Below are 14,244 nucleotides of genomic sequence, written 5' to 3' on the forward strand. Positions count from 1 at the left end.
TCTTTTATAGAGTTCTTCAGTGTATTGCTTCCATCTTCCTTTTATTTCATCTCGGTTAGTCAGTGTGTTTCCCTGTTGATTATTCAACATCCCTACTCGTGGTTTAAATTTCCCTTTCATTTCTCTAATCTTTTAGAACAGGGCTCTTGTTCTACCCTTTTTGTTGTCCTCTTCTATTTCTATACAGTAACTATTGTAATAGTTCTCTTTGTCCCTACGTACTAGTCGCTGTATTGTTGCATTTTCTATCTCCTTTTGCTTTTGCTTTCCTTCTCTCTTTAACCATTTTGAGAGTTTCTTCAGTCATCCATTGAGATCTTTCTCTCTTTTTAACTAGAGGTATTGTCTTTTTGCATTCTTCCCTGATAACGTCTCTGACTTCATTCCATAGTTCTTCTGGTTCTCTGTCAACTAAGTTTAAAGCCTCAAACCTGTTCCTTATTTGATCTTTATATGCTTCTGGGATGTTATTTAAATTGTATTTTGGCATTTTGATATCTTCGTTGGTCTTCTTTAGCTTTACTCTGATTTTCGATACGACCACTTCATGATCTGTACCGCAGTCTGCTCCTGGTCTTGTTTTCGCAGAAAGTATAGAACTTCTCCATCTTCTGCAACCAATTATATAATCAATTTGATTCCTATATTGACCATTTGGTGATATCCACATGTACAGTCGTCTTTTCAGTTGCTCAAAAAATGTGTTCGCAAGAAACAAATTATTGGCTTCACAGAATTCAATCAGTCTCCTGCTTCATTTCTGTCTCCTAGGCCCCATTTCCCCACAATTCCTAATTCTTCTCTGTTCCCTACTTTTGCATTCCAATCCCCCATGATTATCAGTACATCTTGTTTTGGTGTGTGATCAATTTCTTCCTGTACTTCTGTGTAAAATCTCCAATTCCTCTTCTTCTGCGTTTGCCATCGAAGCATAGAATTGGATGATGGCTATGTTGATAGGTTTCCCGTTTAATCTCATTGATATAACTTGCTCAGACCTTGCGTTGTAGCTCCTAATTGCTCTTGCTACATCACTTCTCACTATTAAAGCAGCCCCATTTCTTCTTAATTTCTCATTTCCTGCATAAAATATTTTGTAGTTGCCTGATTGAAAATGTCCCATTCCCGTCCATTTTAGTTCGCTCACACCAAGTATTGTAATGTTGATACGTTCCATTTCTTGCTTGACAATTTCTAACTTTCCCTGGTTCATGCTTCTCACATTCCATGTTCCTATTGTGGTCATCGTACAACTCGGGACTCTCCTTTTGCATCTGTGTGCATCAGTCTCTGGGCTTCCTTTCGGCTTTGACCCAGCTGTGTCACTAGTCATAGCGCTACTCGTACTTGTCCTTTGTTCTTCCCCAGTAGCTCAGTGAGTGCCTTCTGACCTGGGGGTCTCATCTTCCAGCACTATCTCATGTTGCATTTTGGATACTCTGTTCATAGGGTTTTTGTGGTAAGAGATATTCAGAGGTGGTTTACCATTGCCTTCCTCTGAGTTTGGATGCATCTTAGTCTGGTTTCAGCTTTGACCATTCCGCCTTGGGTGCCCCTGCTAGGAGTCTAGCCTCTTGGTCTAGACTCCTGACGGCATTGCTCTCAGCTTCTTTGACACTCTCAAACCCCCTCACTATGTTAAGGTGTGCATGCTAGAGGAGGCTTTCCCAGTTACCCTGTACAAAAAGATAACTCTCTCATCAGGCTTGGGGGGAGGGGGAGCCAAGATACTTTTCTCAAAGTCTAATTGCTTGCTGTGGGTGAGGGAAGAAGTATGAGTGTGTGAATGGTTGCAATGTGTACACAGTACCCATTATAGTTTCTCCTCTTTGGAAATGTGCCTATGGGCCAAAACTGTTATATTGTTATGTTATACTGGCTTTATATTTAGCTGTCATGGTTTCCTCCAAGTATATCATAGTTTGGTGAGGTGTTAAGAATTGGCTTGCAGAAAATATAGGTGTTTACCACTTTCCATGGAGGCCCCTGAACTGGTTTGATCAATCCATATTGCAAAGGCATCTGGAGTGGCCAGAGCTGGGGATTAGAGAGCTGCTTTTACCAGAGCCGGTTGTTCTATGCAAAAGATGCAGTTCATTGCTCTGGGACTAGGATAGCTTCCTAGCCAGTTTTAAATATATCCAAGCCAAGACTGTTTTGCCTTTCTGCTGGGTTTGCTTTGTCTTAGTACTTGCCAGTGGAATACTATAAATATGCAAAGACTTGGATAAATTAACATCTGGAAACAAGTAGAGGGTGTGTTTGTTTACCTTTTGGGAGAGGTTGAAACTGGTATAATGGGGGGGGAGAGATTGATGATTGCAGTACAATTGGGGAAGGGGGCATTGCTGCATTTGCTGTCTTCCTCCTGCTAGATCCTGAAGAACCATCTGTTCCCAAGCCTCAAGACATTTCCTCAGCAGTGACTGCAGCTGGACCTCCATGTGGTTCCCTGCCCTAAGAAGTCTCTCCTGAACATGGGTAATTGGCTTTAGAAATGTTCATGGGAAAAATGAAGCTGGGGAATTTTAAGGGCACAAAAAGGAGCCACAGCTAAACATACGGATCAAATTTACTGCAGTGAATGAGGATGGCTTCGTATAACTGCAGTGCATTTCTGCATCAAAACATTTTAAATCTGGCACATGGATTCCTAAAATGTGTGGCTTTAATAAGAAAAGCAACTGATGTGAAGCACTTATGTCCAATAATGAAAATGGTGATGTAGACCCCTGCAGCAGGTCAGCACTGGAAATAATTATTTATTTGAGTAATTTATACCCTGTATTTCCATGGTGTGCATCTACTAAAATGTAGGTTGCTCATTCTTATGCAAGTGGGGTGGTTATGTTCTTGGGTGATTTTTGCAGACAAATACTTTCACAGTAGATTTGTTTCCTTTTAATAGATTTTGTTGTATATTCTCTGTCTCTTGAAATCACTTTGGGATTCCTTTTGAAGTGTGAAGCAATGCATCAACTGAATAAATTGGATTATTCTTGTTATGCATTCCATGTCTGTAACTGAGACGTGAATCCTACTCTAGTAGAGATTTTGTGTAAAACTGACCCTCTTCTGTTGTTTGTCCCATATTAGCATTCACCAATGAGACATTCCAGCCAAATTAAAGGTTATTCTTAGGGTCAGTTATGAAAACATGCCTCTCCAGGTTGCCATGATGCAACAGTTAGTTGGGTGATCTCTGGTAGCAAGATGATGGAGAATGTGCAGACCACTGGTAGGATGAGAGTGGAATGAGACCTTGAGTGAGCTGAGGAGGGAGAGTGGGAAAATCTCATCCACATTTTATCTTTTTTGTAGATTCTAGGATGTTTCTCCTGCGACCAGACATGTTTCAGTGAGTCTGCTTGTATCTTGTACTGGAGACTCTCATGCTAATAACATCTTTGTGGCTTCAGTCTAGCATTATAACTGGCTTAATCATTATCTTTCAACACCAGATAACCTCAGACTTTAAACTTTAACTGAAATAAGTAATTATGTTTTCTGGAAACAGTTGTATGGGATTTGCATTGCTTTGGAGAGCTTCCTTGGGAGTTTTTCTGCTTCCTCATTGAGTGTTTCCCTTTATTTCGGCACTGCTGAGTGGACAAAAGCAAACTCCTGCTCAAATCTCTGCAAGAGTACTTTTAACATTCCAGTACCCTGTATTCGGTCTGCAGCTCCCCATGCCTTTGGGAGAAGTTAACTACCCATGGGGCCTTATAATATCACTTAGGCAGCACTTCGGGAGAAGAAAAACACCCGATTCGGTTTGGCTGACATTGCTCCTGGGAAAGTGGACACAGCATTGTCTAGTTGTTTGTTCCCATCTGATTACAGTAACATCTTGTACTCTCTTAGTAGATTATGCTGGGATGTAAATGTTAGTTTTCATGCAGCTGCCCAAGTTCACAATGGAATAAAGAGGACTGTCCCCCCCAATGATTCAAATTCAGTAAACTTTTGACTTCTCTGATTCATCACCTTGCAAATCATGTAGTTTTTTATTAAACAGCTGTGCAGCAGAACTGCTGAAGTATGTTGTCTCTCTCTTAATGGGCAGTCGAGTTCATTGAAACACCACTGGTTCTCTTGTAATAACGGGTTTGTCTACAGGAGCCTGATTCAGTAAAACAGAGAGGCTATTGATATCTGCACTCACCTCCTGACAGGTTTTTTGGTACAGTAGTAAACAGACTCTGTTTAAATCTTGTGTGGAGAGAAAAGTTGCATGTGGGTCTTTGGTGTAGTTTCTGCAGTGTATACAGAAATAGAACACAATCAATTCTACCCATAAACTATAATTGCAGCATTGCAGGGAAGCTTAATCTTCTGGTGCAGGGAAGGGAATTTGTGGCTCTTCAAATACTGTTGGACTTCAACTCCCATCGTTTGTAAATACTGGCTATTTTTGCTGGGGCTGATAGGAACTTGCATCCAACATGGAGAGCTATAGGTTCTCCACCCTTGTTCTAGGGCATTTGATACCGAAGTCAGCCTCCCTGAAGTTGCCACATATTTTGGATCACTTTTGGGGCCGTGTATTATTTCATGAAAATGCCGCTGCTTGCATAACACAGCTCTGGGTGTGATGTGCTGTCATGTGTCTGCTTTGTCAATGACACGGATACCGCGATCTGGGCCTTTTAACTGGCCACTGCAATCCAGAACTCCCCAATGCCCAGTTTTTTATGTGCATTTCTCTTGCAGAGGGACCTGTGCTCTGTGCATGTTAGCACCCTCCAGTCTATGCAAGTACTCATTTTCAGTGACTAGTACCCAGCATCACAACCAAGGTCTGAGACAGAATTATTAAGACAGTGTAAATAGTTTATTTTGTTCTTGAAAGTACATATATTATTTTGTACAATAGTATTTGTTTTAATATGGGTATGAGCTGGAAAGAATGGACGTTTGGGTTTTGAGGAGCAGAGGGGGTACACTGGTACATAGTTACACTAAACACATGATTTTAGGAACAGTTGGGGCTACGAGGAGAGAAAGACACCTTCCAACCTGGAAAGCAATAACACTGCAACGTGCACATTCCTCTTGGAAATCCAGTTGTGTGGCACTGCTCTAGCTGCACAGCATATAGGGGCTTTCAACCATGTAATCTCTGATTTTAACCCTGTTCCACAAGCTGGCACAAGTGGGAGCCAGATTTGAACATAAAAGGTGTGGTAAGTTTGTACCACTGCCTCCATGCAGTGTGGCTGCTTTATATCAGCTGGGAAACTGGTCCCCACTGGCTTTGAGTAATCTTGGATTTTTAAGTGAACTTCAGAAACTACCACACAAAACAGCAACAATATTTTACATTTTATATACACCCACCAGAAGTCTTGTTTTGAAAAAATGGTGATCTGGGATTTTCCAGGCACTGTCTTCAGAGCGAGGCTGATGCTCTCCCCTTTACCCCAAAGTTAGTAGCCAGCCTTTAACATAATGGTTGTATAGTTACAATCTCCACTAATACTTTCTTCATATACATATATTCCCCACCCAATACTGAAAAGAGTGTAGTATAATCCACTTTAGTCTTTCTCAGCATAAACAAAGCTCCTCATCTATGCTGTCTTCTTAGTCCATTGCTCCTTTCTGTCAACTAACCTGTCTCTAGGCACATTTCTTCTACTGCAAGCTCTTCCTCCTCAGCAATTTCTGCTGCAAAGTTATTCTGGTCAAGCTTAATTTTGGTACCACTAAAAGCACCCTTCCATCATAATATCATCACCATGCTCTGTGTGTGTGGTGGGGGAGGGAAACCAACAGATATGAAAGAGAGCTAGTGCAACTAGCCAGGGCCTTGGCCCGTGCAGGTCCCAAGCAAGGTAATATTTTCAGCTCACACTGAGGTCATGATTATTTGCATTTTTAGACATGTGTAATAGTGAAAGATCATTTGTTCTTATTGGGCAGGGGTTACAACTGAGAGTGAAGGCTGATGTATCATTCATTCTAAGAGTACTCATAGTGGGTTTTTCATTTGTGAAATCCAGCTTTGCAACTTGCTTTCAACGTACATAGTAGCAGCTTTAATGTTGGAATAAAATTTGTTTTTCTATGCCGAGGAGGTGGGTCTTGCTCTTGCCCTAGGACAAGTTTGCTTGGTCTTTATAAAGTGGCACGTGTGTGTTATGCATAAAAAATTTCTTCCAGGAGGAAAAAAAAGCAAACATTTATCAACAACATTGCACACAGTTTAGGAGACAGTACATGTTGGCAGTTTTGCAGGTGCTAACCAACAGGTGCCCACCAGCACTCTCTTTTTCCAAATTTCAAGCTTAACCAGACTGAGCCTATTACCAATTTCTCCAGGACAAAAAATAAACACTCACATGGTGGGCAGCGCTAGTACTCTTAATTTAGCTCTGCTACTTTTAAAATGCCCTCATTTTTCTCGGTTCAGTGATCAGAGACTAAACAAGCTAGGTCTTGGAGAATACACTGCCATTTCCTCAACCTCGGATTCCCATTCTACTCTGTCCCCTGCAGAATACCATCTTGGCAACTTGCACATTGGGGCCTAGTATGGAAAGCTAAGTCCTATACAGTCTAATTAACAATGTGCCACATGTTTTCTTCACAGTAGTATGCTCAGCCTCTCCTGCTTCTGTAGAATGGGAAGCTGTGGCATTCAAGAAGGGAATGGAGGCATCCAAGCTAGAGAACAAGTAGAAATTAAGTGTTAGAGATGGTACGAGAACAGAGTCCCAACCCCACTCTAAACACAGCACCACATTGTTTTCCCTTGATGATGAAGGGAAAGAGTAACTAGTAAAGTGCAAATTGAACCATGGCGATAGCAAGCAAAGATCACAGACAAGGCGCTGCCTCCAGCCTATCCTACCCAGGAGAACAGACTGGAGCCAGACATAAAAGCCTGCTCTAGGATATTGGTGTTGCCACATAGGTGACGCCACCATTTGCTGATGGTATAGGAATCTGCAGCCTATGGTGCACAGGTGGTCAGATTCCTGACAACCCTCTGCTATCAAAAATACTGGAGGAGCACAGGTGTAGCCCAGAGAGGAGGAAAAGTCTGTGCAAATGTATTTTTGGGCAGAAACAGGCATGCATCTGTGAGTGCTCTGTATGCAAGGCACATTGCCTTTTCTCACCAGGTTCCTACCATTCTGGGTACATATGGGAGCTACCCATACTCCAGAGCACTGAGTGGGCTGAAGTATTTGGCACCTTTGTTTGGAAAAGAACAAACAGCTAAAGAATAGCTGAAAAATGGGAAATGCAGGGGAGGATAGCTTGTAAGAGTCACTGCATGTAAGAATTGGCTTCATCCTTTCAATTCCATTCACCATATTTAGTGCTATAAGACACAGTAATAATAAAAATACTGAAGCACAACTGTGAAGGTGGCAGGGGGCAGAGGAGACGGCTTGGCCATTTTATGTCTCATGCTGATGCCCAGAGAAACTCCTACTAACTAAAGGGATCTGGATGGGCAGAAAGCCCTTACCCCAAGCCACAAGTACAATGATGCTAAGAGAGGGTTGTGTATAGCCAGACTGGCTAGCCGCAGATCTTCTCCTATGCCCTGGCAGAAGCTTGTAGTATGTATGTGTATGGCCAGTATGCAGAAGGCCAGCACTTCTAGTACACAATTCTCCATCTCAGGAGCCCCCAAAATACAGAAGTGCCCGTTTAGCCAACGATTAGAACAAACAGGCAAATCCCTTGTGTAAATTAGAATTCATGCTATACTTTTTTGTTAGCTTGATTTAAAAGGATTTAAAAAATGAACTAAAGTAAATTTGCCTGAGAAGTAAGCTACTTCAATGTTATCAGGTATAATGTGACCTGATGTTATTCAGTTCACTGGGGCTTGAGAAAAAACAAGCTATGCCAACTTGAATAAGTAGGGTACCTTGTGCTTTGTTATGAATCATGGCAAAATTAGAATGGTCCTTGCACCAAATACGTTTCATTCCATGGTACCAAGGAGTGAAATTAGGCTTTAATTAGGAATAAACTACTTTTTTTTTTTAAGTTTCATCATATGTTATCCAACCCTGCGCTTCAGAAGGATATAAATACATAGTCCCTGCTGGAGCGCTTGTCCTTTTTCTCTCTGTTGTTGCATGCATCTAGTCTTGGAGATCAGACAACTCTGGGCGACACCACACATTTCGAATGTACTGTGGTTTATGTTACCTTCCGATATGGAAGGGAAAACGTAACAGTTTCCTCCAAACTTCTGTGTATTTGCAGGTACAGAAGCAGTTGGGGTTAAACTTTGTGGAAACCTTTGGTAAAATGCATTGCACTGTTCTACTGCCATAGTCTCAAACATTGCAACAAGGTGGCAAAAATGTGAATTATTAATGTACAGTAGATCAAGTGTTACAAATGTCACTTCAGTAAGAGTCATGCCAGAACAAGCCTAGAGTATGGCCTGCATGTCTGCGTGAATGTCACATTAAAAACAAATCCCAAACCCTGACAAAAACAGGCTGAAGAAGCAGTTTGGATTTGATTCTAACGAACATATTCTTCTCCCATTTACTCCAATATAAATTTGAAAGAACACTAAAGTCAATGGGGTTTACTCCAGATTTAGAAACAGCAGCGATTAAAGATCTTCCTAACATGTAATCTTGGAGGCAGCAAGCATTCAGGTAGCACTACACAAACAACAACTGCTAGGAATTATGATGTGGAATAGTCTCCCCGAGGAGGTACGCCTGGCGCCTACGTTGATATCCTTTCGGCGCCAGGTTAAAACCTTCCTATTCTCCCAGGCATTTTAATGTATTTTAAATACGTTTTAATGTTTTGGTCTTTCTAATTTATTTTATTGTTGTTATATATTTGTATTTTATATTTTGTGATTGTTAATTTATTGTATTATTTTATGTTGTACACTGCCCAGGGAGCCTTTGGCTAAGGGCGGTTTATAAATAAAATAAAATAAATAAATAAAAATAAATACAAACTGGCAAACAGTTTCACAAGCCATCCAAAACTGCAAACATGTGCCCACTGCTAGCAAAAAAATCAGACTGACACAAGGAGATCAGAGTAAGAGTGTGGGCTGAACTCTCATTTGGATTGCATATTATGCTGCTGATCTGGGGGAGACTGAAAAATGATGGGGTAAATCACAGAAATTTGGCAATACAGTACAGCATGTGTATAGAGAATACACCTATTAAAATATGCAACGTTATTCCAAACTGGAGCCTTTTCCTCAGGCATATTCATAGAAATACATACATAATACTTCAAGACCACCCATATGATAGGCTGGGCTTAAGCGGGTGCAGGTTTGTCCTCCCTGCTTCTGCAGTGCAAATGCTGGTCTAACCTTATTAGAGGAGTCCAGGATGTGGGAAGTAAAATGACCAACAAAGTTTGCCTGTTGCTAAGAGACATGAAGAATAAAATATGGAAAAAATCAAAGGAACTCCTCCTTCACTATGGACTAAATATATTGCAAATCCATGCCAAGTGAAGAAGCATGGAGATCTGTTTCAGAAAGAGAGGACTATGCATCTGATACAAAACATTTTAAAATATGATTGTTGCAGGTTTTAGAAGTTAGGCAAAATCAAAAGGAGTATCAATTTGTAACTGCTTGGAGTAAGGAAACAGTGTTGAGTGAAGGATGAAAACTAAGTACGTGTGGATTAGCAAATACTTCCGATTAAGCAGAAACACTTCCCAGTTTGCAAACTAACTGTAACTGTCCAGAGAACATCCACAATAACCAGGGATCTTGTCTAATGAAACTGCCTACCTCCTTGGCAGTTACATCTTCAGAATTCCACATCCTTCACCACCTCTTTCATACATCTTTTGTGGACAGAACCCCTCTCCATCTCCTAATGTCATATTCATTTGCAACAATGCCTTTATTCAGACACCATGCAAGACAAAATATTTCACACCAGTACATCCTTGACCTCTCCCCATCTCCTCATCATTGGACAGAAAATGTTGCACGAGAGGGGCTTTATGGATTTTAAAGAAAGGCTCCACTGTTAGAGGGGAAGGAGGAAGAATCAAACTAGCAGGCTTCATCCTGTACTGAAAATGAATACAGAGTGATCTTTGGCTGGTACAAATCAGCACCATGCCTTTCACCCAAGTATCGCTCCATTGGTTTTCCCCAGCTGGTGTGGGTATGTCAGCAACCCTCATGCTAACCTTGTTGAGAAGCTGAAGTCCCCACCCCCACCCCCAAGACAGTTTCTGCAAGGAGCTGTTTTATGGAGTAGAGTTACATGTTAATCAAGTGTTTCTGATTGCAAACGTATGTGCAGAGGTCACAGGGGAAGGAACATATAGGATTAAACAAACTTCTCCCGCAGAATCTCCCCTGCAATCCACCCCCAATTAGTGTTAGGAGGCAAACATGGAGCTGGGGAATTTATGTTTGCTTCATGTGCAGTTCCACTACAACAATATGTGTGTTTCCATTTAAAAAAAAATCTGGGCAGGATCAGATGTCCACGCACCATAGTATTCCCATCTCACCACATGCTAGCTGTTTTCCAAGAAAAAAAAATTCTTTCAGATGCCTGAAAATTCAGCCACTTATATTGATCTTGTAAATGATGAACAGAAACAAAACTCAAGAAGGATCTAGCATTGTACCCTTCTTTCTTTAATAAAATCTATAGTCTGTGTGCTTTGATGGACTGCCACCCACCCGAAGCAAACCAGGCATTGGTAGGAACTTTACAGGAACCAGTGTTTGAAAATATAGTCATAAAGGTGGCATTAAGAAAGAAACTGGCATCATTTCGTTCAATTCTGGGCAAGGAATTTTAGAGGAACTGCCACTTACCATATGGATTAAGGCAGCACTTAAATCTCCTGTTGGGGTTGCAACAGAACAGAATGTCAAAACAAGCCATAGAAGATACCAAGTGGAATCCTTCCCTTACGAGGCACAATTAAATAGAAAAGATGTCATATCTTTCGCTACAGAAGCAGTTCTCGCTGCTCCTTAAAAGCCCTCAAGATAACTGAACTTAAAGCTTTATGCCAAGGCTCCTCTAAGGTAGATGGACTGGCAGTTACACAGTATAAATAAATAATATACACAGGAACAAAAATATAATTTCTCTCTCTCTCTTGAAACAGAAGAACACTCTCTATACACCTTTTCCTGTCCTTTCCTGGGCTGAAAATCACAAAGGAGTGTGGAGGTATCCAATTTTCTTAACTCTCCACAGAACAGCAGGGTAGAAAATCACATATAAATAAAAGGAAGACAGACCCCTCTTACCTCTCCAAGCACAGCAAGGAGGCAGAGGTTGATTAGTACTGGACTGCATTTTATAGAACCTGTGGCCTGGTTGATTCTGCTGTCCCTTCAAAGTCCTTGAGTGTACAACCCTTTTGTGTATAGGAGAGAAAAAGGGTGGTGCAACGATGGGGGGTGAGTAAGGGCAATACATGGATTTGAGCTATCAGTGAGCTGAAAAAAGGCAGTGCAGATGATGATCAACAGAGATAGAGTCCATTGTAATGCAGGCCAGCTGTAGGACGGTCTGTCCCTCATGCCATCTCAAGGGCACAGTAGAGCCCTGAGTAGAGAGCCTCTGTTCCATCTCATATGATCTGTGTATGACCTCCAAACCTTCAATATAGCATGGCCAGAGGGACCAAGTCCCTTCCAGACAGAGTTGAGGATGGCAGCATCTCTCCTCATTTGCCCAGGGCTTCGGCAAAGATGATCTCACCATTGGGCTCGGTAGTGGAGGCAGGGTCATCTGGATCGCTATCTGTAGTGCCATCACTCTCCTTACCCGAGCTCTCAGCACCCCGTAGAAAGTGAGTGTTATGGGGAGACAGTGGATACAAGACATCCTGCAGGGCACCCACCACCATGGGGCTGGTCAGCAGCTCCTCATCTGAAGAGTGCAGCGAGTCATCATCCACCGCCAGATGACTCACTATATGGATACCATCAAAGCCCATGGAGTCCTCGAAAGGCTTCTGTCCCTTCATCAGCCGAATCTGCAGGAGACAGTGAGATGGCATTAAGGCAGGAATGAGGAACTTGTGGCCCCTCAGATGCTGCTGGACCACAACTCCCATTATCCCTGGCCTTTAGCCATGCTGGCTGGGGCTGATGGGAACTGGAGTCCAACATCTAGAGGGCCACAGGTTGCACATCCCAGCATTAGAGACAGCCATGGTGGACTAAGTACTCTGCATAATGGGACCCAGTTAGCATTACAGTAACTCAGATGCAGATAAAGAACCCAGGGTGGAGAGAGCAGGATGGCTTCTTGTGTGCCTTTTGTATAATGTACACAAAAAAGCTCCTGCATATAGTGGAAATACTGTGCTCAGAAAGTGAGATGTAATGAAAGCCTTGCCTCAGATTAGAGGTAGTGTGTGTTCAAACAACAGATGCAGCATCCACTCTGGGTGGGTCAGCAGAGTACATTTGTGTGTGTGTGTGTGTACATGAACAGCCTCCTCCTCCTCCTCCCCTAGGGTTGGCAAGAAATCAGGGATGTAAAAGGACAGAGAGCAGTCACAACCCCATTCTTTACAGAGGGCAGACTTGTTTACAGGTGCGGGAGAGGAAGATATAGCTACCTTTAACACAGGTCAGAGGGAATCTTTGATGTAAAGGAATGGGGAACCTGAACTCTGCACCTTCCATCACTACTCTAGTTCCTGTCCAGTGAAATCATCTTTCTGACAAGTGGTGAGAGTCTTTGGAACCCATTTGTAGTGGTGCTCTGGCATCTGTTGCCAACCACCTGGTTGACTTCCACCTGAAAAGCTGACCTCTGGTCTCTATCAGCTCCTGAGGAAGTAAGTAGTTTTGCAAGCCCTAGGCTGCTATGTCTCTTCTCCAGTTTGAGGCCCTGCACAGAAATAGGCAGCAGGGGAGGGGAGCGGGGGGGGGGACACACAGATGAACGGGCATTTGTATTTCTTGATTGTACACAATAAAAATTAAATTTGAACAAAGCAACAGGCAGCTGTGACTCCATCCAGGATGCTAGCAGGGGCCCGCACAGCAGACACCAGAAGTCATACAACCCCCTCCCCCCCCCCCACTTCATGGATTTCTCCTCCCTTGGGCTCACCTCTGCCTTGAGCTCATCAATCTGATCCTTGAGTTCCCGAATGTACTGGGAGGAGTCAGAGTTGTTAAGCTGGCCCTGGATCATCCCCTCTTCCCTCTGTGTGTGAAAGAAAGAAGAAAGAGAATTGGGAAGGGTCAGATGCTTGATGGAGAGACAGAGAAGGACAGACAGACAGAAAGAGCACACACATTTGCTTCCACTTTCCTCCCAATGTATGCATTATTTCACGGCCTGCACAAATAAAACAAACTGACATTTGTCCAGTTTATCTACATTATACAAATTTAATACATTACCTATCAACGTGGTTGATCATGTTTTAAAAAGCATACAGCTCTACCAACTAAGCCAGCCTTTCCCAACCAGTGCGCCTCCAGATGTTGTTGGACCACAATTCCCATCTTTCCTGACCATTAGCAATGCTGGCTGAGCCTGATGGGAGTTATGGTCTAACGACATCTGGAGGCACACTGGTTGGGAAAGGCTGAACTAAGCTAAATGAGTCACACTTTTGGATTTTAAAAAAATCATTTGTTAGAGAAGAATTAAACCTAAGGCCAGTAGTAAAAGTGAATATGGTACTACAGAAGAATTAGGAGCAGGTTCCTAGTTATATTTTATGAACTTTTTGTTAGCTCACTTGAAAAATGGTACTGAATGCCTTGAACTGTAACTGAGACCAAACATTCACCAGGCAGATTGGCTGACGAAGTGAACTCGTGCATTTGATTCATAGGCAAGCAAGTTAAAAAAAAAGAAGGAAGATGATGGGAGTGAACTAGGAGATGGAAAAGGTTCCGACAAGGGCAACCAAAAGGATCAAGGAGCTAGAACAACTCCCCTAGGTGAAACCATTTGGGGCATTTTGTGCATGAGCAGAACATGACAGAGGAGTATAAAATTATGCATGGAGTGGACAAAGTGGATAGAGAGAAGTTTTTCCTCTCTCAGAAGATTAGAAGCCTGGCTCCTCTAATGAAATTGAATGCTGGCAGGCTTAGGGCATACAAAAGGAAGTACTTCTTCACACAGCATAGTTAAACTATGGAATTCACTACTACAAGATGCAGTGATGACCACCAACCTGAATGGCTTTAAAAGGAAATTAGACACATTTATGGAAGAAGACTATCAATGGGTACTTGCCATGCCAGGTATA

The 14,244-nt window shown here is 42.3% G+C and overlaps 2 protein-coding genes across 16 annotated transcripts in view; one reads left to right on the plus strand and one right to left on the minus strand.

The window, feature by feature from the left end:
- Positions 1–4,020, plus strand: part of LOC133380090 (transforming growth factor beta receptor type 3-like) — a 30,191-nt gene extending 26,171 nt beyond the window's left edge. For 7 of the 8 annotated variants that reach the window (XR_009761362.1, XM_061616649.1, XM_061616648.1 and 4 more), the window contains 2 exons: positions 2,376–2,481; positions 3,322–4,020. Coding sequence is in view for 7 of the 8 variants with exons in the window: in XM_061616649.1 (XP_061472633.1) it covers positions 2,376–2,461 (86 nt within the window). In the remaining variant the exon portion in view is untranslated. The other variant, XM_061616650.1, reaches the window with a different exon arrangement.
- A 792-nt stretch (positions 4,021–4,812) lies between these two features.
- Positions 4,813–14,244, minus strand: part of EVI5L (ecotropic viral integration site 5 like) — a 76,561-nt gene continuing 67,129 nt past the window's right edge. For 6 of the 8 annotated variants that reach the window (XM_061616656.1, XM_061616655.1, XM_061616661.1 and 3 more), the window contains 2 exons: positions 13,086–13,181; positions 4,813–11,994 (listed from right to left, as the gene is read on the minus strand). In XM_061616656.1, the coding sequence (XP_061472640.1) occupies positions 11,683–11,994; positions 13,086–13,181 (408 nt within the window). In that variant the 3' untranslated portion in view covers positions 4,813–11,682. Of the gene's footprint in view, positions 11,995–12,780; positions 12,861–13,085; positions 13,182–14,244 lie in introns of all 8 variants that reach the window. The other 2 variants (XR_009761363.1, XM_061616662.1) reach the window with 2 other exon arrangements.

The sequence above is a fragment of the Rhineura floridana genome, chromosome 3 (assembly GCF_030035675.1).
Source record: "Rhineura floridana isolate rRhiFlo1 chromosome 3, rRhiFlo1.hap2, whole genome shotgun sequence".
NCBI classification, from domain to species: domain Eukaryota; kingdom Metazoa; phylum Chordata; class Lepidosauria; order Squamata; family Rhineuridae; genus Rhineura; species Rhineura floridana.